The 26318-nt window shown below is 34.1% G+C and overlaps 1 protein-coding gene across 1 annotated transcript in view; it reads right to left on the bottom strand.

The window, feature by feature from the left end:
- Pbanr (pheromone biosynthesis activating neuropeptide receptor) overlaps positions 1-26318 on the bottom strand; it is a 104768-nt gene that overhangs the window by 35819 nt on the left and 42631 nt on the right. The window contains exons 2-4 of the mRNA XM_073082779.1: positions 21110-21931; positions 9151-9257; positions 3138-3245 (exon numbers count right to left, since the gene is read on the bottom strand). Coding sequence (XP_072938880.1) covers positions 3138-3245; positions 9151-9257; positions 21110-21899 — 1005 coding nt within the window. The 5' untranslated portion in view covers positions 21900-21931. The remainder of the gene's footprint in view (positions 1-3137; positions 3246-9150; positions 9258-21109; positions 21932-26318) is intronic.

A 26318-nucleotide genomic window follows, 5' to 3' on the forward strand; every position in this document is an offset into this window, starting at 1 on the left:
AATTTATCAAAGCCTTAACCCTCGTAAGGCTTAGGACGTTGTACGTGTGTGATAAGCTTTAACATTCCTAAATGCACGTTGACTTCCAGTGTCTATAAAAAAGCTTCTAAGTACATTACATTTCTAAGTTTACTTGAAAAGCCTATTTATATTACCATTAAAGAGTGACGATATATCATCACGCCTCATTTACCAATTATAAAGTAATAAAACATAAAAATATTATAAAAATATCGTATGATATAAAAGTGTAGTGACATATTTTACTAAAAATACAAAGACAATTATTTATCAGAGTAAATGTAAGACAAACAGAACGTAACATAATTTAATATTGTTTAAAATTGTTGTGTTATTCTCTCTTACTTTTAAAATGATAGAGTAACAAGGTAAAGATAAATATCAGTCTCCTAAAATAAACCCTACGTTAATGCCTCTCAGACACACACTGTCTTTGAAATCAGATCTTGGGTTTTCACCCTGTAACCCCAGCATCAATGTCATAGAGTGTCATAGACTTTAGAGCATAATCGAGACTATTTATAATACTCAAGTGTAATTGAATATTTGTTATTGTCTATGATTAGTCTGCATGTTAAAAGGATCGAAGCTATTTATAAAATCCCTGAAATACCTATTTATTATCTTGATAGTCTGCAAATAAAAATCATATCATACTTATAGGTCTTCTTATTTTTTTTCACCGTTAAATCATATACTTTATTTCTAACTTGAAGGTGGAATCATATGGTTCGACTATAGCGGTACCACAACCTATTTTGCCTAATAATAGCACTGTTAAGCCCTGCTAGGTTCTGGTTTGAAGGGCGTGGTAAGGGAGACATACTTTTCCGAGGCATCCCAAATTAGTCCTCAGGGGTAGCGGCGCACCTGTCGACCGCGCCGACCTCATCTTATCTAGGGTTGATTACAGATGTCCCTCGGCGGCAGTAGCCACTCACCATCAGGTGAACTGCACGTCTGCTACTCTTATATTGTATAAAAAAAACATGTATTACATACAAACAAATTTATCTCAGCCCTCGGGAGAGATAATTGACCTTGGACAAAACCTATTTTAATTTGTTGCGTAAGTCCTTGGAAATTCCAGTCAAGGTAGAGTAGATGTCTTATCGTTATAGTGATGTGACACTACACTTATAAATTGTTTCAAGATGTTTTTAAAATTTGTTAACCTACTTTGAAGCAGGATGATAGAAAAGTGTTGATGCTAGTCGACTTACTTTTGAGTTTACAAACGTAGTCTTCAAGAGAGACGATATATCTGTAATGAACTTCAGATAAAATTCTTGTTCTAACTGAAGCCAATTACAGGTTGGGATTGTCCATGGTCAACAATGACTACGTTCCAGAGATTCCATTGCATGCTACTTCAGTCATGATGTGTTATGGAATTTATTTCGCCGCTTCTTCTCCATAAAACGAAACATTACGAAGCACTGATAAATTACTGACGTTCCAAAAGCGTTCTGTAAAGAATCTACTTTAAATAAATATTTGCATGTTGTACTACAGTATGGCAGCACCACTACTTAAGTATTGCCAAGTTTACCCGTTACTTATTACAATGTGACTATTTGTACAGGTACTGGACTAATAAATTATATTTATTCGTACATTTATTCAATTTTTTTTAATATATTTATTCGTACATTTATTCAATTTTTTTTTTCTTTAAACAATGTGACAAATTAATTTTTTTTTAATATATTTATTCGTACATTTATTCAATTGGTTAGGTTATGTTAGGTTAGGTTAGGGTAGGTTTTTTTTTTCTTTTTTTTTTATAAATTGATTTCAAACGGGCTGATGGCGATCGACGTCATTTTTTGATGTTAAGAGCTTAGTTTCTAAAATCGATCGGTAGAGCCGTTTAAAAGTTATTAAAAAAAAAACATTTCAAAAAAAAAAATTTTGTAGTTTTTTTGAGATTTCTCAAAATCTACCGGTTCGAATCGGATAATAATAAATTGTTTGTCCAGTACCCGTATTAATAATTATAAATTATTCGTACGGTAACCGTATTAATAATTATAAATTGTTCGTACAGTACCTGTATTAATAGACTCAGCCTACTTATTACCTAACCCTGTACAAATCCCAGCATTTCCAATACTCTGATTTTCACCTCTACTTGTTAAAAATACATCTAGCCCTGCCTGCAATATTTCGTGTCTGAATGGTCTAACTCTAGTACCTACAGATTTACATACCAGTGGTCCCAAAGTAGTCCCCAGGGATAACCACGCTTCTACGATCCAAGTAAAATTCTTTTCTATTTCGAACAGATAATAAATATATATGGAATATCGAAAAATACAGTTTTACTTATTTATAACACTATAAAATTGTTTAGTGTGCATATCGAGTAAATATTTGTATTTAAATTGGCAAATACAAAACAGCTCAGTATCTTTTTCTCTTTTGTTGTCAACTGAATATTTTTTTTGTTTTTGGTTGTGACAAGCTTTAGTTAGTTAGACTTTACTCACATTTGAGAACGTTTTTTTTAGAACTCAGGTTTCTTTACGAAGTTTTCATTTACCGTTATGACAACTCATAATTAATTTCTAATACGCACACAATTTTCAAAATTCAGCCGTACCTGGGATTTCTAACTTGTGCCTCAAGACAGAGGTCAAGTCATATTCTCTTATTACCTAGTAATACAAATGTGTTTAAACATATACATTAAACATATATATTTGAAGGTGGTAGTACCATTTGTGGTTCGACTCCGGCGGTACCACCGCCACACCTATTTCTACCTAATAACAGCAGTGTTAGGCGCTGCTGTGTTCCGTTTTGAAGGGTGTGGTAAGGCAGACAGACTTTTCCGAGGCGTTCCAGCTTAGTCCACAGGGGTAGCGGTGCATCTGTAGCCAACCTCAGGTAGGAATATCTAAACCTACCTGGGGTTGATTACAGATGTCCATAGGCGGCAGTAGCCACTTACCATTAAGTGGACTGCATGCTCGTCTGCTACTCCTATGTTATAAAAAAAACATATTAAACCACTATTGTGTTGCTATAACATTCACATTCACATACTAACAAATAACAAAATGAACTTTAAACACTAATCTATTACACAATTTAAAGTAATAAAAACATACCTTAAACGCATTTCTAAACTTGTTGGACATGATGTTGTAGAGGAAGGGGTTGATCGCGGTGGACAGGAAGTACAGCACCCCCGACAAGTACGTCAGCACAATGTACACCTGCGGATTAATTAAAACTTTTAAATGAGATCCATTAAATGCACGAAAGACCAAATAATGAAGTGGAGTCTGGATTTACTGTATGCTTATACCAACGTGAGGGATTAAGTTTGTTTTACGCGATGAACGGTTTTGAAATGATCATTTCCTTGTTATATATTTAGGGTTCCGTAATGAAAGAGCGCAAACGAGACCCTGGACGAGGATTACGAAGTTTTCCCTGTCCGTCCACCAGTCACAGGACTCTTCACCGATCTATCGAATGTCTACTTGAATTTTACAGTGTGTGTCATATAAGGGCGCTATAAAAATACTACAGACAAAAAAGAGTACGGAGATTGGAGAACGTTTTGTGATTTTTTTTGGTTTATCCTTTAATTGAAGTGTAGTAGAAGGCTAGACACATTAAATGTTCAAAATGCCTGTCCTTCTATAACTGCCAAGAAACACATAGTAAAAATTAAAAAGCAAATGAAGATTAATTAGGTTTTACGACACCCTTCGTCTGAGACCTTGAATCGCACCGTGCTTTTTTATTTTATTCATACGAAGTCATACATAATTTTGTTTTATTTACACTTTGTTTCTTGTATCACTACTACATAGTGTTATTCTATACATAGAGTTGATTAAAGAATCATAGGACCACGCTTGATACGGTACCAAGACTCAAATATTCTCGACAAATCTATGTAATTTCGCTTATGATATTGCATACAACAGAATACAAGAGTAAAACCAAAATTCAGATATTCTCACTCCACCCACTTGTGATAAAGTCACATACTCCGACTTTTGTTCTCACAGGAGTCCTTGATATGTTTTGTTAGGACACTCCTTTACATATTATATATTCCTTATTTCCATCTGGTTTGAATATGATGAAAATGTTTAGGAAATATAAATACCCATATATTATGTATAAAATTCTCGTGTCACAATGTTAGTTACCGTACTTCTCTGAAACGGCTTTACCGATTTTCATCAAATTTTATATGCATATTCAGTAGGTCTGAGAATCGGGTACTATTTATTTTTCATACCCCTAAGTGATAAAGGTATTTCAGCCTTAAATTTTTTTTATTTATATGGCAACACAACGTTTGCCGAGTCAGCTAGTACCCATATATTATCGTTTGTATATAAAATATGCTTTCTATCGTAAAGAAGGAAACATACGTCCCTAAAAACCTTATCAACCAATCGTTGAGTTCCCGGAGTTTTCTGGACTTTGAAAGGTTCTGTTACCTTCTTTAATTGGAATCGTCGGTCCCTGTTTTGGTAAAGTTGAAAAAATACAATTTTACTTTCTTACGATAAAATTACGGTTCAGAAACAAATTGAACTTATAAAGTAAGATCACAGGCCTTCCAGACATCCTTTTATTCAACAGGACAAAACTTAGGTCAGTGAGTAGTGCTCATATGTACTATGAACACCTGCATACCTGCTAAGTTCGGCAGACGACTAATTTACAGCTGCCAGTTGAGAAAGTTAAGTAAAAACAAGACTAACATACTTTAAATTCTAATGGCTGACAAATAAAAACCCAAATTGGGATGCTAATCCTATCTGAGGTTGGTTACAGAGAACCATTAGTAACAGTGGCCACTCACTATCACGTGAACTGCATGCTCGTTTGCAAGTTGAATGTTGCAGCGTTTAAGCTTTACCACAACCTTCAAACCGAAACACAGCAGCGCTTTATACTGCTGTTATTAGGGAGACACAATCTAGAGAACTACAAACGGGCATACCTGTACCAATACTACCAATATAGATATCGCAATCTAGATAATTTACGATCAATCCAGGCGATTGTCGCACGGACCTATTTCGTTCAGAAGCACGTCCGGATACGATAATGGCTTGATATTAACGTAAAACTTTTTTAATTACGACTACAGGGGAGACATTGGCCCGTTTTACGAGCCAAAGTTCAGCATCTCATGGGGAACTCTATAAGGACTTTATACATAAACTTATTGTTCATTGACATGGCCCATTAAGCCTTCCACTTAATCAATAGGTGGAAATTCCTAACTATTTGGACTAATGAAAGTTTACTCTTTCTTCGCTAAAGTTTGCTGTACTATACGATTATGAAGTTCTTTGTTTGTTTTTTCATTAGGTCGCTGGTACGGTCAGGGTGCTAAGAAGGAAAATGTAGAACATGCGGGAAAATAAGGTTACCACTTAAAGAACTCAATTGCAGAAAAGACCAACTTTATTGAAGAGATCTACTAATTTCCAATTAGACTTTAGTTGCCCACCAAGGAATGTCCCCACTGTGCAGTACCAGGAATGCCGAGGCCCCTGGACAAAAGAATTCCGGGTTCCAAAAGGGGAAGTAAAAATAATGTTAAGAAAAACTTCAGTTCAATTTAAAAATTTAGCAAAGCAAAAATCCGCTTACACAACACTTTAGCGTGTTGTGTAAGCGGATATACTGGCTTTTTGGTTTCCCATTGCTGGGCACTCTCAATCTGAGGGGTGTAGCATAGTCCAACGCGCATGCCAAATGCGATTGGTGCGTGATTGCGAATACTATTTTATTTGTGACACGTTTATTATACGTGGAAAAATATTTAACACATTTAAAGCATTTCACGAGTTGAATGCCGAACGAATGTGCGAACAGTTAAAATCTTAATAATGTTAACCCTATACTTGACATTGTGCACTTAAATGCACATTAGAATCAGATTTTTTTTTCGAAATAATGCGACATCGAATCTTACTAATAATAACTGAAAGCGAATTAGCAAACGTTTTTTTATGTCAGAAAATGAAATCAATATCTGTCTCGTACACACATTGTAAATGGTAAACAAAATAGCGAGCCGTCATTCAGCGCCTGCGCAACGCTCTCTAAGAATCTTATTTTATCTGAATGAAATTAAGTTATATGTACGAAATTTATATAATCTTACTTTCTGCAAGCTTTATGCAATGTTTTGGTGATATTTTTTTGAGATATTATGTTTTGAATATATAGTAATTCATGACTTTTGTTATGTGTGCATTAAAATGCACACTGCCAACGACATACAATATTACTGTTTGTCAATATTGTGTCTTTAAATGCACACTGCCAACTTTGCTACTATATACTAAGGTTCTGCACACAAGGTAGGGGGTTGGGTGAACAAAGTTCAGACAGAGTTTTTTTTTTATAATTCATGACTGAAATTAATATTTCCCCGTTTCCACTAAATTCCCAGTCCTTAGCTTGCAATATTTTTTTCAGATGACTGGAGGCCGAAAAATTCTAGCTTTGGTGTCTAAATTGCGTAATTAAATCGGATGTAGAATCCAGAAAATCCCTAGAAAGATGAATTCCAGATGTCTAGGTCTCATAAAGACGTCCCTGAACTCAAGTCCTGTCCAATCAATAGCATCTTCTGTCAAAAATGTAAACATCTCCAATAATGGTGATTCCAGAACATCTGCAATATCAATCCCAGATAAGACCAAATTCCCACTTGAGGTCGGCTATAGATGCGCCACTAGCCCTGAAGACTAAGCTGGAATGCCTCAGAAAAGTATATCTTCTTACCACATCCTTCAGACAAGTGGAATAAAGTCCAATCATATGCTCAAATTTAATACAACATTCTAACGGAAACATGTATGCAGGTCTAAACAAACAAGTCGCTTTATAGCGTACAAATGTGATAGGCCATTGTTAGTATTGTCCTCACAGATCCTGGACATCTTCGTTTGTAATTCGTGGTTGCTGTTTCGTCATGGGAACAGCGGTAAACAAAAATTATTGCCACACAAAAAGTTTCGAGTCGCTTTATGTGGGAACTGTGTTTTTTTGGGAGGAGGTCTTCTAATCTCTCAACTCAACTAAAATATCTCAAAACTTGTTGACATGTCATAACTTCCGAGACTTTTATCTTTAGTATTTTCAAAATGTATGATATTTTTTATATTTTTTAATTATTTCTTAGTTTAGTGAGTACTTGGCGGTGTGCATTTAAAGACACATATTTTTTTTCTCGTGAACCTGGCAGTGTGCACTTAAAGACACATACTATATTCTGAAAACTGACATTCAGAGATTTTTTATTTTATTTTTCCTAATATCCTTATAACCCAATTAACGCAGGGAAGTAGCAAAAGTATATTTTTTTTAGGATAAAATTCTCTGCCAAGTATAGGGTTAACCATTTATTTTTTTGTCATCGCATTTTAATATAAAAATATTACGCATTTAAAAATGAAAGCTAAATTTTTATTCATTTAACAGAACGCTTGTTTTCTATTCGTCTTTAAATGTTTTCTCGTATATTAAAAAAATTAATAAAACCGAATCTTTAATGAAATTCATAAACTTCCCTTAATTACATTTCGTGTTGCACAGACAACAAAGACTTATAAACGTCGTTAATTAAAACTTGTAATTACAAACGTCATCGGTAACATGTTGATAACATGTTAATTTCCTTGCCTTTCATTATCCAAAGATAATATCATGATAAATTCAAAGGCATGGCAGGTGGTATTTGGAAGTCAAAAAGTACCCCTTACGTTTTAAATTTGAATAAACCATATTGAATTTAAATTTGAATTTCCATTTTTCTCCCATAAACTCGAATAAAGATACGAGTATCTTACAGACGCACGACAAAAATATGACTTTAACGTTAACTAGAACATTCCAGAATACTTATGGAAATATATTACGGCTTTTTTCATGGACTGTATTTTTTTGAGTTAATATCAAATATTTTTCTAAATACTTTTTTGTTTTTACGAATTATATCTATCAAATATTACTTGTAGTTATATCTTTCTCGAACTTAAGCTCGAAAAAGCCATTAAAAACAATAAAAAATACAATATATTCATATTTACGAAAACAGCGCCATCTATAATTACACTTAAGAAGTAGATGTAAAGCAAGATGAATAACAATAAATAAAGTACAATACTGGAACCTGCATGACGCTGTAATAAACCCTTTGAGCTATTTTAATTAAACTTCGTTATATCCAGCTGAGGTTCAAATAAAACTAACCGGAATGTAAATCTTGGAGAAGACACAGTTAATTACATTATTAATGAAGTATTCATTATAATAGCGGAATATATGTTTAACTTAAAAATATTTTAAGGAACTAATTGTTAGATATATCGAATAAAGGTAGTAAACTTAGGTGTTACTGGCCACTGTGGCCCATGAATTCATGCCACCAACCAAAGTATTTTAACAATTTAGTTATATTACTATTAGTAAACAAAATATTTTAACAAAAAATATAACCTACTTTAATATGAATCAAGAGAATAAAATAATTTAAATAAATGTTGATTAATGTATTGTTCTCAGGCCGCGCTCAAATACGAGTAGGACTCAGTTTACTTCATTAGTGAGTTCTTAGCATGGTTATGCACTAATGAACTTAGAAGGAGGAGTAAGGCATTCGTATCTGAGGCGTTCCAACTTAGTCCTTAACAACGGTAGCAACCCACCCCGACCTCAGTTCTCTAATCTTATGTGGGATTGATTATAGATGTCCACTGACGACATTAGCAACATTAGCAACTAGTCCACCTAATGGTAAGTGACTACTGCCACCCCTGGACACTACAATCAACATCAGATAAGATTAGTTTCCTATCTGAGGTCGCCCACAAAAACGCCGCTACTGACGACTAAGCTGGAACGAATCGGAAAAGTATGTCTCCCGTACCACACCCTGCAAACAGAACACATCAATGCTCTGCCGCTATTAGGTGTAGCGGTGGTGCCACCGGAGTCGAACCACAGAGAGTTCTACCACCTCCAAAGTTACAGTCAGGACTAAATGCTCGTTTGCACCTATACAAAATAACGGTGTAGCATGCTGGTTCTCCTTATACCTTAGTGTTATTAAGAAAAATGTAAAAATACCTTATAAAAAGTTACAGAAGGATGCTCCAAGGTCTTTCCGTAGATGGCAATCACCCGCTGAACGTGGAACGGCGCCCAGCACAGGAAGAAGGAGAGCGCCACGGCAACTGTATAAAAATGGTTTAAGATTATTTATTTCTCAAAAAGATTTACAATCACTTACTGAGAAATGTGGCTTAACAATAATTGTCGTATTTAATTTTGTGAGCAAAAGGTGTGTAGGCGGATATTTTTTGCTTGCAAATGTTAGCAGAGTCAGAAGTAATTAACAGAACATTGAACATATAAAGTCCTTAATATAAATAACTAGCCGTGCCCGCGTCTTCGCCCGCGTTTTAAAAAAATATGACATACGAGTACGTACAGATGACTGAAAATTTGTACCTTCATTGGAATGACAGTGGCGCCATCTATTGAAAATTGGTCGTACCAAATGCATAGTTTACGATTCTATACAGAACATACAGACAAACATACATTTTTATATGTATAGATTTACTCAAAGTTATTTTTTTAAATAACTTTTAGACATGTTTCTTTTCGATCCCTTCTGAACTGAGGGGTAAAATTTTGCCTCTTCTGCCGCAGGCCCGAGATTTGAATCTTAGGCAAGTATCTGATTTTTGAAGTTATGTTTATTAAAATGTTTATCAGATTAATGGTGAAGGAAAACAACGTGAAACCTATATAATTTAGTGTTTGGTATAATATTATAGCGTTCTTATAATGTAAATTATTTTTAATTTTTTGTCAAGACACCAGTCCAACAGTGGGATAATGGGTTGATGATGGTTGATTCAAAGCTTCCCCCCATAAGTTTCCCCCCAAATAGGAGTGAGACCTGAACCGACGCTTAAAATACAAATAAGTGTTATTTACAATTTAGAATTAGAAAAAAAACATCAATTATTATTTTATTTTTTTATAATATAAGGGTAGCAGATGAGCATGCAGTCCACCTTATGGTAAGTGGCTACTGCCGCCCATGGACATCTGTAATCAACCCCAGATAGGATTAAATATTCCTACCTGAGGTCGGCCACAGATGCGCCGCTACCCCTGAGGACTAAGCTGGAACGCCTCGGAAAACTCTGTCTCCCTTACCACACCCTTCAAACCGGAACACAGCAGCGCCTAACACTGCTGTTATTAGATAGAAATAGGTGTGGCGGTGGTGCCGCGGGAGTCGAACCACAAAGGGTTCTACCACCTTCATTCTAAATTGTGAATTCATTCTAACTTATAATAAAAATGACGGTCTTAGTCAAAGTATGAATCACCTAATTATGAATCAGACTATAGTAGAGTAGTACTAGTAGTATCGTTCGATTGAGGAAATACCACTGCCACCGCGAATATTGCTGTGGCAACCACACACTGTTTTACTCGCGGCAATCACAAACTAGGTGAAGGGTATACATATGCCCTGTGAACTTCTTAAACGACTTCAAAATAGATGCGTTTATTTATTTGCCCTCTATTTTTAGAGTATTTAACGAGGTGAAGACGATATTGTTTAGTAGCTACTTTTTCGCCGTGTTTTCCACGAATTCCGCGAGCTCATCAACTCGAATACTTTGCAAAGACTTCGCCTATTTTAATGCTATTGTATTTTATAGTCTTCTCTTCTTAAAATCTTGAATAAAGTATTCTATTGTCATTTTATAACGATGGTGGAAAATTTTCGTCGTAATATTATATTTTCACGGATGGTTACCCGTTGCCCGTTACCGTGGTTACCCGCCTACGTTTATAGGAAACAGGATTAATACTCATCTCATTTTACTCATCCACGCCCACACAGATTTTAAATTGTTTGGTAAATAACCCTAGATGGGTTTTTCGTAATATGGAATAAAGAAGTAGATCCCATTAGAATCAGTTTACTTAGTCACTCGAGAGTGGCCCGAACAAGCCGACCAAATATAAAGGTATATATATTTTTTTGTATCATATACATAACCATATAGTGAGCCCTTCTAATTTCGAAATTACAAACATTATAAAATACTCCAATTACATTTAAACACTACCGATGTAAATACTTAAAGGTTAGTATAGTAGTGGGTAAAGCGAAAAGCATTAATTTTTCCCACAGGAATGAGCAATAGAGAACTATAAAAATATAATTGAATTTTCTATGCCTACATTTTATGACAACAAAAAAGACAAATGGATACTTACACAAAATACTTCCCAATGTGTAAGAATGCCTGTAACATTTCCTAGACTATTTCTATCTAGCATATAGATCCTGTAAATCCCACCAAAGCGTAGGCACTGCGCCTAACAGAATGAAGTACCCACTTACAATATAAATAGAATTCTGGATTTCATCAAGACCTGAACAGAAAGGATTACTCTCTTACGTAGATGTAAATTTATTGTAGTCGATAGGATTACTCAGTCTATTTCCATTGTGGCTTTGGAAACTTTAATAAAATCTACTTCACCTACTCGACCCTGTATAGGTACGATACCGTGACAAGATTCCTAGAACAGCTATAGACTGACTGGCACAGAAAATAAAACGCCAGGAGTTTTATTAAAACAGGTAATTTTGTGTTACGTTTATTTAAGTTCTAGTAACACTACTACAAATGTGACTGATGATGATGTGAAATGTTTAGACAAACTAGAGAATTATTATAAAAACAAAAAAATCAACTGCTTTATAACATAGCAAAATATGTCACTCCCACAATTCAGACGAATCCAACGACACCTCATATTATGTTAAAGTATGTCATTCCGGTTGGATATACAATACATACATTATTATTACACAAGCTCAAAACCTTACCCTCCACAGTTTGGTAAATATGCAAAAAATATAACAGATTTCAGTTATTCGAAGTTGATTTCACTTATTTGAAGTTTGAGAACCGCTAATGTATAGGCATTTAATTAAAACTTACAAAACCCTAGAAATAAGGGTTTCGGAGACTATTTTAAGCACAATAAAATATTAAGATTTCTAGAACATATTGTTTTTATGAAGAATGGAAGCATTCTGAGATTTGTGCGATATGATACCATAATTATAATGATGGTGACATTATTGTTCTAAAAGAAAAGTGAAGTAGACTAAATTTCTGGGAATAAACACCGTAACCATAAACCACAGCCTCCTTTACAAATGCAGCATTGTACAAACACGGCTAACTTGTGCAAACACGACATGAATGTAGTTTCTCTAAAGACTAGCTGGTAACAAACTGAATAAAAGTTAGTTGGTTGGTTGGTTGGTTGGTTCTACTCATCATCATCTGAGAGATTTAAGTTGGTCCTATTTTAGAAATAAATGAAATTTGATAATATACTGTACATATTCCGTATTACAATACGACACGAAAAGACAAATATTCGAGAAATTATGAAATTATCTATCAATAGCAACAGTGTAAAAGTGTCTGTTTGTAATGTCATAATAATAGTTTATTTTTACTAAATGCATATAAAAATATTTCATATACGGTTTATATACATAGTTTGTACAATACAATAAAATAGTACATTACGATACGCGTGACCAAAGTAGCCTATTTTTGCACGGCGTGAAGTTAGCGCCCGAGCGCAGCGAGGGTGCTAAACGCCGTGCAGATAATAGGCTACTTTTGTCACAAGTATCGTATACTATTTTATAGCTCGTGTGACATAAACCCGCTTATACTTGTGAAGAAATATGAAAAAATATGATAATTATTTTGAAACTTATAAATGATTGAAACTAAAAATTATGAACTAAAAAAGCAATAAAAATGTGACACAACCAAAACCATTGAAATTTAGAAAATTTAGTAATTATTCTGCTCTTGTGATAAAGACAAATCTAACACCATACGTACGTCGAAATCTATCAAGCCATTTAGGTTACATACAGGCGTCTAGACCAATGACTTATAATGGGAACTCCACCTAAACGTATTAAAGAAAGATATGATAAGCAATCACATAATGTACTAATACATAACTAATACTAGTGATACAGTAGAAAATCGATTATCCGGACCTCAGTTATAAATATTCACGATTATTCGGATTGTGAAACGTGAACAAGTAACTTTGTAATAATAACCCTTACAGATCAGCCATATTTTGTGTGACATGTGCATTTAAATTCCGGAAAGTCGCCATCGCAACAAAATAGTTACTATAAAAAACAAAAACCCGATTGCTAAAAATATAATCTATGTTATCGCCACAATTAAGACGAATCCAACGACACATCATGTATCAAAATTAATGAAGTCGTTTGAGTTTGCCAAAGAATGAAAAATACATACGTAACAAACATATAGTCGAAAAACATCACCTTCCTAAATCGGTTTAAATAGCTTTTCTTCATAAACTCAATTATCCAAGTTTTCGATAATCCGAATGCCACAAATACGACAACAAATAGGTCGCTTAGTCGAGATTCTACTGGAGTAGTATTATGGCTAATTTTGATAATGATTCCTAATTTAAATATCTCCTACTATGGTGTGTAGCGAAAATACACAGTCAAAACAAACAATAAAAGCCCAATAGTTAGTCTTATAGTGATGCTATTGCTTAGTATGTACATAATTGCAAAAACATTTATAAATACGTCCAAAATAAAATATTAAAATAATTATAGCTTTAAACAAAATACTCATTACCCACTTTTAATTTTTAAATGGCATTTAAAAGTATGAAACGTTCATAGCTATGTTTATTTTTTACAACTGTGAGGGTAGTGTATTAATATTCGTATGGTGTAAAAATCGGCTACTTTGGACACAGAAATGCGTAGCTAAAATGCGGGTTTAGGTCACAGAGTGCTATAAAAATAGTACATTACAATACGAGGACGAAAAATTTTTTTCTGACAAGTGTGAGTTTGCAGGCCGAGCCGCAGGCGAGGACTGCAATCACACGAGTCAGAAAAACATTTTTCGTCCGCGTGTTGTATAAAATTTTATATTACGGGGTCGGAAATGGGGGTTTTGCGCACGCGAAGCGTGCGTAAAACGTCCATTTACGCACGCCGTGATATAAATATTCTTAAAATTTTTGTCTCTTTGTCCCGGCTAATCTGTCAAAGGGCTGGGCCGATGTTGACGGGACTTTCACTGACAGTTAACTGATGTGTTAAGGAGTAACTTAGGCTGCAATACTTAAGTAAAATGATTAGGGAGCCACTCAAAAAAATAAATTTACAGGAAATTTATACTTACAGCAAATTTAAACAAAATTATATACACTTTCCATATCGATTATTGATTTTCTTGCAAGTCAACCCACGCGATTTTGTAACTTGATTGGCGCAATAAGGATTGGCGTATCTTGAACGATGTTTGAACAACCCCGAGTGCGGTCGATCCCTAGATGGATGGTCTGCCGGGAAATTCCAATGGGATTTTCCGTGAAGATAATATTGGGTAACTCGTTAATCGCCCTAGTTTAAACTGTAATTTCCTCCTTTGACGCCCCCTTAACTTTTTACGAGATTTTAAAGATTTTTAAGTTACTTTGGTAGAGCATATGTATAAGAGTAAGATCTTGTAACTGAATTTTAAACCAGTACACTTACCATGAGTTTTTACGTTTTGACAAATATGACTGTTTTGATATTTGTTTACGTATTTGCCCATACAATTTCCAATCAGCGCCCCTAGTGGATTGTGTCAGAACTTGGAAATTGTATGGGCCAATACGTAAACAAATACCAAAACAGTCATATTTGTCAAAACGTAAAAACTCATGGTAAGGGTACAGGTAACTCCAATCAATGTAACTGAAATTTTGCACACCTACACGTTTCGTTGAGATGTTTAGATTTGTGACGTCATTCTAAATCTAATATGGCGAACTCATAGGTACATCTACGCTGAAAATCAGCGCCTTGGTTGCACTACCATGGCATTTGCTGAGGGTAGTCGGTTTTACGGTTTATTATGTCGCAGCGCGGTACCCTCCATTTATATTAACATATGTTACTAGTATTATAAGAACTTGTTTTTTTTAAGTTTATATTTTGTTTTGATTCTTGTTTTTTTAGTCATGTGTGTGCTGCTATGTATTCCGCGAATAAAATATTATTAATATTATTAGTATTATGTATTTCTGAAAGCACGGCAGTGGCCCAGTCAAGTCGAGCAATATTTATTAACGATTTTCTAAGAAGAATATGAAAAATAAAATTGCGCTATTAGATAGCTATTGTTATCAATAAAACAATTTTGGTTATTTTATTTAGATTGTTACTAATATTCCATATAAATGCATTTATCTATTTCTGGTATAATAATATGGTGGAAAACATTGAAGGATATTAAAACGGATGTGTCGCGGGTGAAGGCAGCAGGGTGTTAAATCTCCGACGTAGATTGAAAATATATATGTTTCCGACTTCTAGTGATATTTCGAATCTAATATCTAGTTTTAAAATTGTACGTAGAAGTATAAATATACAAAAACATAAAGTACGCAATATGTTAATAAAAACAAACCTTCGAATATTGTAGAATAATTTCTTTCCGTTTTTACAAATTATTTGGCGCATGGAGGAGTATAATTTTGCATAATTAAAGTTTATATAAAGGATGAATAAAGAAAGATAAAATTTGACAAAAAAAATTAAAGAAACAATAGAAATATGAAATTAATTGTAAACCAAAATCAAAATGTAATCTCTTCATATGGAGAAGAATTCATTTAATATTTCAATGAGTATCGAGTTAGGTATGTTTATTTGGTTTTAAATAGGCTCGAATTTCGATGACTGCTACGAGCGACTAGGTTTTATTATAACGTATACTTTAACAAAAATAAAAAACTGTTTTCTTAAAATAAAGTTCGAATATTACCGAAAATATAAGAATTTTTATTGATAACACTAAATCACGAAAGCTTACAAAATAATAAAATTGATTGACAGACAAAGCAGAAGAAAGTACCGACTTATTTTGTCATTTTTTCTTTCTATTGGTAACTTGTTTGTCTATTATATTGATTAAATTAGTCACAAAACAGTAGATAAATTTATAGAAAGCAATTTATTTTCTTGCTATTTGTTATACTCGAAATATTTAGAAAATATAAATGTTTGCTTCCTATTATAAAGTCTTTATTTTTAACTCGGCACCATAGATTAGTAAAGATACTTCACCGCCTTGAAATTGAATGAAGCCACAAACGGCTTATTATAGTAAGTTATTTTTTTAATTCTTCACAAATAAAAACATTTTTAGAGAAAGTACGAATAAATAACTAATACCGCGTAATTTACATAATAAATAAATAATTATTTCAAATATTTTAGGGACATTTTAGCACGGAGACGAGGCAAAACTTTTTTACGCAACTATTTCAATTGTCAAAACTGGGTACGTTTTCTTGTAAGGAGTGAGTAATCTTTACTAATCTATACTCGGCACTAACAACCTTCGTAGTGACAGTAGGTAGATGGCAAAGTTCTTGCGGCCAACAACCCAAAAAAATGTGTTATTTTACTTCATTCAAATTTAATGATTCTATTAACCTTCCAATAATTTATACAACTTTATACATCATTATGTATATTCCTTTTAAAGATGCACCACATTATCATAACAGATGCTTTAGTTGTAATAATATGAATATATCTTTAATACTCCATTGCCATTGTCGATATTACAAATAAAAATACATAGGTACTCATAGAGGTACCACAACAAACAAATTTTCATTTGTTGGTATATTTTATTTTTCTTAGAAATGGAAACATTAGCTTCTTCGAAATCTCTTCAAAGTGGCACCAATGGCACTTCCTCTTCATTATGGCACTATGTTCTACGTGCTTTACTTAAAACGCCGTTTAGTTCATACACAACAAAAATCATTGTTCACAGTGTAAGTTGTCTCTGACGCGACGTCATGCGTGGTGTAGGTATGTTATGTTCTGTCGTTGTAGTCGGGACTAGAATAGTGCTACGGTATCCCCTGCCTGTTCTAAGAGGCGACTAAAAGGGGGTTTCCGGTGTTGCCGGCGGCAAGAGTGGGAGCTCGAACCGTCCAGCATGCAATCCCGGGAAGGACGGCGCTGTGTGTGGCCGCATACCGTCGTGAACACCAGATGGTGTGGGAGGAGCGAAAACTGCTCTCCCAGGGCAGGGCAGTTGCAGGACTCCGGTTGCGTTCCGTCGGAGATCCCGGAGTTTTCCAACAAGCGTTGAGGACGGCCACCGGGGGGTTTTAGTGCGTGATATAATAGGTACGTAAATACCTTCGTCATTTCAGGCACATATTTGGAGACCGGTCAGCCTGATGCAATTCACTATTATCTTCACTTTTTACGGTCCGCTGGTCAGCGAAATAATTTACAATATGATTATTCGTCCATCGTGAAAACAAGGTTGTGATGTGATTGTATGATTTTGCATAAATTTCATATATTTAATTTATTCCCTTTTATTTCTTTTAGTACCTACTCGTATTAATCGTGAAACACTAAAAAGGTATTATACTTTTTTTTGCCCGCCAATATTTGTGGTTTCTAAGTACTTAGAACTTTAATCATTGCGTACAGGGAAGAATGTGGACAAATCTCACCGCTTTATTAAAATACTAATTAGATATCAGTTTCATAATTTACATATTGATTTTATTTTACTACCTAAAGACTGATAGATAAGTGCATATTAAAACGACAACTTTGAACATTTTTGTATCAAAGCTCATAAATATTCTAAACTCATAGATATTTGGTATCGCCATAGATTAGTAAAGATTACTCACTCCTAACAAGAAAATGTGAGGTACATTTTCTTGTTAGGAGTTTTGAGAATTGAAATAGTTGCGTAAAAAAGTTTTGCCACGTCTCCGTGCTAAAATGTCCCTAAAATATTTGAAATTATTATTATAAATTCTTTATTTATCATGTAAATTACGCAGTATTAGTTATTTATTCGTAAATTTTCTCTAAAAATGTTTTTATTTGTCAAGAATTCAAAAAAAGAACTTACTATAATAAGCCATTTGCGGCTTCATTTAATTTCAAGGAGGCGAAGTATCTTTACTAATCTATGGGTATCGCATTAAATTTATAAAAAAAAAAAGTGTGTGTGTGTCAGCTACGACTCACGATTGGAGTTTACTCCTTACGAATGATAATTATGATATATATCGAATAGAAAAAAGGGTAGGTAAATGAACGCATCTGCTAAAATGATAAGAGAAACAAACATATATCTGTAATTATTCGGATTATTTATATAACTTCAATAATGCGTATTACATAAAGTATGTTACAAAATAATATAAAATAGCGCCATCTAGTGGCAAGTTTTATAAATTGTAAGTTTGCAAGTTTATCAATCTATGTATTTTGGTTCCAAATATTATAATGGTAACTTAATATAATTGTTTATATTAAAGTAAATTTTAATATAATATAATTATTTATATTTAAAACAATGTAAAACGTTTTATAACTTAAAACTTAATAATTATAATTTCTTTGCCATCTATAAAATATCCTTGTTGCAATTTACGGATGAAATTTATATGAGACTCAATAAACATGTTATTATATGTAATTTGGATTGTTTCTGAATGTTTTATAATTCTAGAATTCATTTAAAACGTATTGCTAATTTTATATAACTTATTTTGAACATAATTCATTAGCAATAATTCTGTAATAAATATTAAATAATACTGTTTTGATTTTGCCCGTTTATCGTTGATAGATGGTGCTGATCAATAATGCATCCATTTTTATAAGTTAAATTAATATATCAGTAACTTACAAAAGCCTCTTTATGTTAAAAACTTATTTTGCTAATATTATATCTTATTCAATTGCTTGCTGATTTTATATGTTACTCTTCTTTAAAAACGTTCATAAAAGATTGTTAATCATATTATGGCGCCAATGTTCATATTTTTCACAGTGTTTATAAATGATCAAACCTATAACTTAATTTATGCAAAAATGTAAACAAATTAGTTAATGACGTTTTAATGTTTTATATATTGCTAATTATTTTTATTGTAATAATTACTTTCATATGGGATTTGAACTTACTGTATTTTAAATTAATAAAAGCACTCTTGGTTCATATTTTGGTTACCGTTACGCCTCAACTTTTCGTGTTACACTTGATTTTACTCCTCATAAAATTTCTGTACCGGGCCTTATAACTCAAATCGTTTCTTAAGGAGTAAACTCCAAAAACATGAATACACATTAAACATTTTGATAAATTTATAACCGACTCCTCATAATTTGCTAATTGACATGGACTCATAAAAAATATCTTGATTTCGATTAAGTCTGGCTTTTTAAAAACTAGAACAAAGGCATTAAAGAACCGAGTGAGTCTAACCAAGTAAATAGGTTCGCTTGAACAAGGCCGGTTACAACATAAAAATAAGCTACGCTTTCTTCCGCAATTCATTCTGACAGGACGGCCAAGTTACGTCGTTCGAGTTATAGCCACTTTATGTACAATTTTTGATACGACTTTTTGCGTCTTCATTTCAAATATAAGACAAATCACTAAAAGCAAGTGCCTATATGTGATTTCTAATATCACTTGCTTATATTGGATTATGATTAAATTCGCGCAAAGTTTTACTTTTACACCAAAATGCCTAATATTTTTACAGTTTACAGAAGTATTTGTCACCCTTTTTATTTATCACTGTTAGGCACTGGTTTCTCCTCACGATTGGAGTAGGAGCTTACTCTACCATGCTGCTCCAATGCGATTTGGAGAAGATCGTACGAGGTAGTGGGCAAACCGCCCATGAAACCTTCGTTTTTTCTAAGGTTAAACATATGTTATCCAACAATAAATCCGAAGTCCGTTCCTTATATTGGTTAATATTGTAGATCAGTCAAGATCTATAAACAGCAAGGTGTTTTGCGCATCGCATTTCACATTAAAAATATAAATACCAAAAATCTCAAAATATTCTACTTCACCCATAAATTCTTAAGATGTCGTCCTAATAAAATGTGGCCTTTGCCACTGCTAGTTCACATTCGAATATATTAATATTATTGTTCACATTCGAATATATTAATAATATTGTTCACATTTATGTTGGGCATGGTGCCTAATAGACACTCATATGTTCTTTATGATCACCTGTCGACACCTCACCGCCTATTCTCGTTATATCAGGGCTCAGGGCAACGTCTAATAATAAAATAATAATAATGTCTAAGGGGATAATAGACGCGTCAGCAATTCGATGTATCATGCAGCCGTTACCGACCCGGGGGGTTACTACCATCTCATAAACAATATTATTTTAATCATACATTGAAATTTCGTACCACGGCCTCGTCAAAATAAGATTATGTTTTTATAATATTACAACACGCAGTTTTGTATTATGTGCGTCGAAATTGTTCATTATTTATTTTTGCAGGAAATTAATCTTTTTTAAAATATGACAATATCAGTTGGTTTTATACAATGGATAAGCGAAAATGAAAAAGGGTTTAAGTTTGTTCTGCGTATGTCGAAACACAATCAAGACCATGGTGTGAAAGAGGTGGCACTGGTTTCGATGTCTCGTTTCCTCTTGAATAAGGAATAGTCAAATTACCTTTTTACATCATTCGCCAGGAATAAAACAAAACTGTGTTAAGGAGGTTGTGGTACGAAACCAAATGATGTTGATGCAATACTAAAATAAAACTTTCCTGAACTATGATGATTTTTAAGAGACGGTGGTAGGCTCCTTGGGTTACAATACTGTCCGTTGGTGGACACGGGTCTCTTCTCATAATAAGAAGGATTACGTCATAGTCCACTACACTTACTAAATGTGTATTGGGCGACTCCAAATACTTTTGAGAATTTCTATTTAAATGTCCCTTTGGTGCGCAGGTTTCCTCACGATATTTTCCTTAACCCTTCAATCATGTAATAAATTGTTGTTTTATAAGTTTTTATGCATGTCGAATTAAAAAATAAATTTATAAAACACTTACCAAGCATCCTAATCACCCGCCTTTGCGAGGCACCATTCCGGTACTTCACAGTGCCATTAGATTTCTCATGACTATCCACGGAGGTCTTCTTCACGGGATGCAGCACACGGGATGTGTGTAACTTAATGCCTATCAACACGTACAACACTGTTATGAGCGACATCGGTAGCACAAAGAACACAAAACTCGATATCACGAAAACTTGCTGCACGCCGTGTCCTTTCACTGTGCACGAGCTCACTTTCCGCCCTTTGTCAGTGTAATTCACTATTCCGAACTGCATCGCTTGGGGCACCGCCGCGCCGAGAGCACACAACCATATCACGACGATGTAGCGTACGGCTCTTGATAATTTAGACATGGTATGCGACATAAAGGGCCGGCATATTGCTATGTACCGCTCGACCGTAAACGCTGTTATCGTCAACACAGTCGCGTTTGCCGAAGTTTCCGATATCAGCCCCAAAGTGATGCATAGTGCCTCTCCTAAAGGATAGGTCAGTGGGTTCCATAATCGATAAAGTTCTAAAGGTAGCCCGCAAATAAGCAAGAGAAGGTCGGATATAGCAAGACTGAATAAGTAAAAATTTGTTGCCGTATGCATGGATCGATTTCTTGAGATGACCACGCACGTGCTTATATTTCCTAATACGCCGGTTATAATTATTATAGCGTAAGTAATCGTCAAAGGTACGATTAGGTCTAAAGAATCAGGTTCCGAATAAGCGGCTGTCTCAGCAGTTCCATTAGTCCAATTCGTAAACACTAGTTCTTCGTCATCTGGCTCCATAGTTTAAGATATTTCTGACATCTTTTTGATACCTGCAACAAATTATTTTGAATTAAATATAAAAATACATGTAGGATTATATGCTAATATTGCCAATATTGTCATTAGTTACATTTATAGAGACTACAAATTATGATACTTTCTGTATTATCATATGATGTACCTACAAAATATTTTATAAGTAAGTCTTCCTTTTACTTATATGTTTTACGTACTCGTATGTGCTCTGATTAATTATATAATTATACATTATTCTGATTATATTAAAAATAGGTAAATGCCAAAATGAAAAAAAAAACAACTGAGAAGTGAACAATAATAATTATTATTATTGGCAATCACATAATTAGCCGAATTTTAGTACAAAAATTCCAAATTCCAATACATCATGGTAATTTATAACATTTTTACTACATTTACTAAAATACAAAATTAATTTGTCTGTACATTCTATTAGCCATACCCTTACCAAATCAATTAACTTGAATGCGACTTTGCAAATATTTTGCTAATAAAGCGTCAACGTCAAGTAAATAGTTTTAGATTTAATACAAATTGACTCCATTATACAAAATAACTCAATACTCAAGTTTTTATAATAAATAACTTAATACAACATCATTATTTTGTATTAAAATTTCAATTTTGACTCCTAAGACCAATAATGTTAAGTAATTATTCACGTAAGTTAGCGAATAATGTTAAGTAGTAAGTTAAATGTAACGAAAAACAATTTAAACACGGTGTGTAACTAATAATCAGTTCCAAATTCTTTCCAGAAATAATTTTCAAGGCCGTACGTTGATGTGAGTGAGTTACCATTTATATTTAAATTTACATAATTCGGATATCTATATGTTAATTTATTTTACCGAGCTATTCGTTTTTATAACGAATGTGTCAGTCGCAGTGGAATGACCATGATTAGACCACTCTGACCACAGATTTAGTCCAGATGCAGTTGTTTTACCAAAATTCATATTATTGTTTTACGGTTAATTGCCTTCCTGTCTATCAAATTGTGTTTACTATCCGTATTTCTAAAGGTTCTTTAAAAAGCATCTCAGTTATGTAATAAAATAACTTTCGCGAACCCACATTACTTATATCTTTTGACCTACCGAAGTTTCCGTTTCGTTGGAAAAGAACTTTCGGTTGGTCAAACCTAATATTGTTGCTTTTATTCAATTCCTTCTCCGGTCGAAAGAATGTAAATAACAATGAACAAACACACACAAAATATGCTTTACTATATAAACAGTAAATAAGTACCTTTGAAACACATTTGCGACCCACCATTTGTCAAAATGTTACATCATTTGATTTTTTTTTATAATATAGAAGTAGCAGACGAGCATGCAGTCCACTTGATGGTAAGTGGCTACAGCCGCCCATGGACATCTGTAATCAACCCCAGATAGGATTAGATTTTCGTACCAGAGGTCGGCCACAGATGCGCCGCTACCTCTGAGGACTAAGCTGGTACGCCTCGGAAAAGTCTGTCTCCCTTACCACAACCTTCAAACTGGAACACAGCAGCGCCTAACACTGCTGTTATTAGGTGGAAATAGGTGTGGCGGTGGTACCGCCGGGGTCGAACCACAAAGGATTCTACCACCTTCCAAAAGTTACTTCTGTTCTAGGAAATTTGGTACAATTAAATGTTCCTCGGTAGACTTTAAGCCCGTTTACTATCTTTACAACCTAATAAATCCCCATGATTACATCATTTACATTTGTAATGTAATTACATAATCTATTTGATTTCAAAGGATCATAAATTATACTTTAGAACAGCGTTTTTACCTTACGTATAAAGACTATACAAACGAACTTATTAAGAATGATTTTAATTAAATAAAGTACTGCAGTTTAATTGCTTTTGAAACGGTCTCTGCTTTTGAAATAGCCTGTATTTATTGCAGCGGTCTTGTGCATAATACCCGACTAGGATATAAAAAGTCTAGAATAACAGAGAATCATGATAAAGATTTGATAAACAAATCGCTAAGTCCGGTATGTGACAAAGTTATTTGTTACAATTTTAGTGTTCGCCCAGGATTTGTAATTGGACTATAATACTAAGGGTTTCTACAAACCACTCCAGCAATGGATGATTCCATCGATCATTCGTCTATAGTTATTTGTTGCCATACCGATAACCGCCAATTTCGCCCGTTATTAATTAGCAAATTATGTAATGTTTTACTTAACAGCGCTTTTCCTGTCACGCGTGTTTTACGGCCGCCGCGCATCCCAACCGCAGGCTTGTCGCTTGCATTCTGTCGTTTCATACACACAAACAGACAAACACACACGATTTGAGAAGAAATTGCGACAAAATAATTTATTTGTGTGTGTAGGACCGCGTGTATTAGCACACGTGATAAGAAACCACCCAATACGAAGTAATGGGTAAAAGTAAAGGGTAAAGGGTAAAAATAAGTCTATGAGGTGAGGTTAGGTTAGGTTAATAGTTTAGTACCATACATTAATACATACAGAAAAATATTTCAATTTTATATACCTGTATAAATCACTTTTTGTGTTTAAATTTTTCCTTAAACCGGAGCGTGGGAACAGAGGTTTAAATAAATTGCTTGAAATTATTTTGAAAAATTACCGTAGGTATGTTATGTGTAATTTATTTTAAACGTAATATTATATGTACCTACGTCCGTATATATATTACCTAATTGACGTGTCTTTGTACATGCTGATCTCTGAAACCGTTCATCAATCGGTTGCAATGAAGTCCTATTTATTTTATTTATATATGTATATATGTGTGGGTGGTTCCAGCTTGGAACATGACATATTTTGACCTTGTGGCGCTATTGTCAAAATCTTTTTTGTCAAGTTCTGCTCGAACTACCTTCATTAGTGTTTTATCCGACTGCGGAAGGTAATGTTTTTCGACCGTTTGTGTTTATGTACTATGTCTCATTCTTTGGCTTACCCTAAAACCCAAATGATTTTAACATAATTACGAAATGTCGTTGGATTAGTCTAGCTCTAGATAGTGGAAGTGACACAAACTATATTTTCAGCGGCGGGTTTTTCATTAGTTTTTTGTTTTTTTTTTTTTTATATAATATAAGAGTAGCAGACGAGCATGCATTCCACCTGATGGTAAGTGGCTACTGCCGCCCATGGACATCTGTAATCAACCCCAGATACGATTACATATTTCTACCTGAGATCGGCCACAGATGCGCCGCTACCCCTGGGGACTAAGCTGGAACGCCTCGGAAAAGTCTGTCTCCCTTACCACAACCTTCAAACCGGAACACAGCAGCGCCTAATACTGCTGTTATTAGGTAGAAATAGGTGTGGCGGTGGTGCCGCCGGAGTCGAACCACAAAGGGTTCTACCACCTTCAGATTAAGGAATATATGTAAGTATATAGGCAAAACGGTCCAGAGTCCGGTCATAAAAAAAGTAATTCCGATTGCTCCTACATTGTAAGTAGTTGCTCAATAACAACTGTACACATTAAATTAATCGCAACTCACAAAGTTGTTTCATTTCTTGGAACACCTAAGCGTTAAAGTTCCCAGGGCTTAAATTACGAAACTTGTGTAAGGGATAAGTTTGAAAAACACTTTATGTAGGTATAAATATTGATTGCATGAAATATTACTCGAATTTTATTGCGATATCGACTCCAATTAAGTATTGAAATATTTTTAATTTGAATTTAAAAAGACAGTGGTACCTAAGTATGGCTAATATTGAAATATTTATGCACCAGTGCCACGTCTATTTCTGCCTGAAGGTTCGACGTCGGCGGCACTACCGACATATCTAATTCTGTCTATTGATAGCAGTGTTAAGCGCCGCTGTGTTCTGGTTTGAAGGGTGTGGTGGGGAGACATACTTTTCCGAGGCGTTCCAGATTAGTCCTCAAAGTTAGCGGCGTATCTGTGGTCCACCTCAGGTAGGAATTTAATCTAATTTGGGATTGATTAGATGTCCCTGGGCGGCAGGAGCCACTTACCATTATGTGGACTGCATACTCATCTTCTACTTCTATATAATAAACAAAGTTAAAACTAAATAATTAACAAAACAGACTATTATAATATATTCACTAAAGATTTGTTTACAACTTATTATGTTAAATTATTCGACCTAATGAAATGAATTGCTTAATCGCCGAACTATAAGCAGCAAATAATATGTTATCAGATGTAATATATATCATTTCGTAATCCTAGCTGTGATAGCCAAAAGCAGTGGTTAGGAAACTCGGTCTCTCGATCAAGGGGTCCGAGGTTCAATCACAGGGCCGCACCTCTGATTTTTCAAAATTATGTGTGTATTAGAAATTAATTATCACTTGCTTAAACGGTGAAGGCAAACATCGTGAGGAAACCTGCATACCTGAAATTTATAAAAAAAAATCTCAAAGGTATG

The sequence above is a fragment of the Epargyreus clarus genome, unplaced genomic scaffold (genome assembly GCF_041222505.1).
Source record: "Epargyreus clarus isolate Ecla_fem2 unplaced genomic scaffold, WU_Ecla_fem_2.2 ptg000018l, whole genome shotgun sequence".
In the NCBI taxonomy this organism is placed as follows: Eukaryota; Metazoa; Arthropoda; class Insecta; order Lepidoptera; family Hesperiidae; genus Epargyreus; species Epargyreus clarus.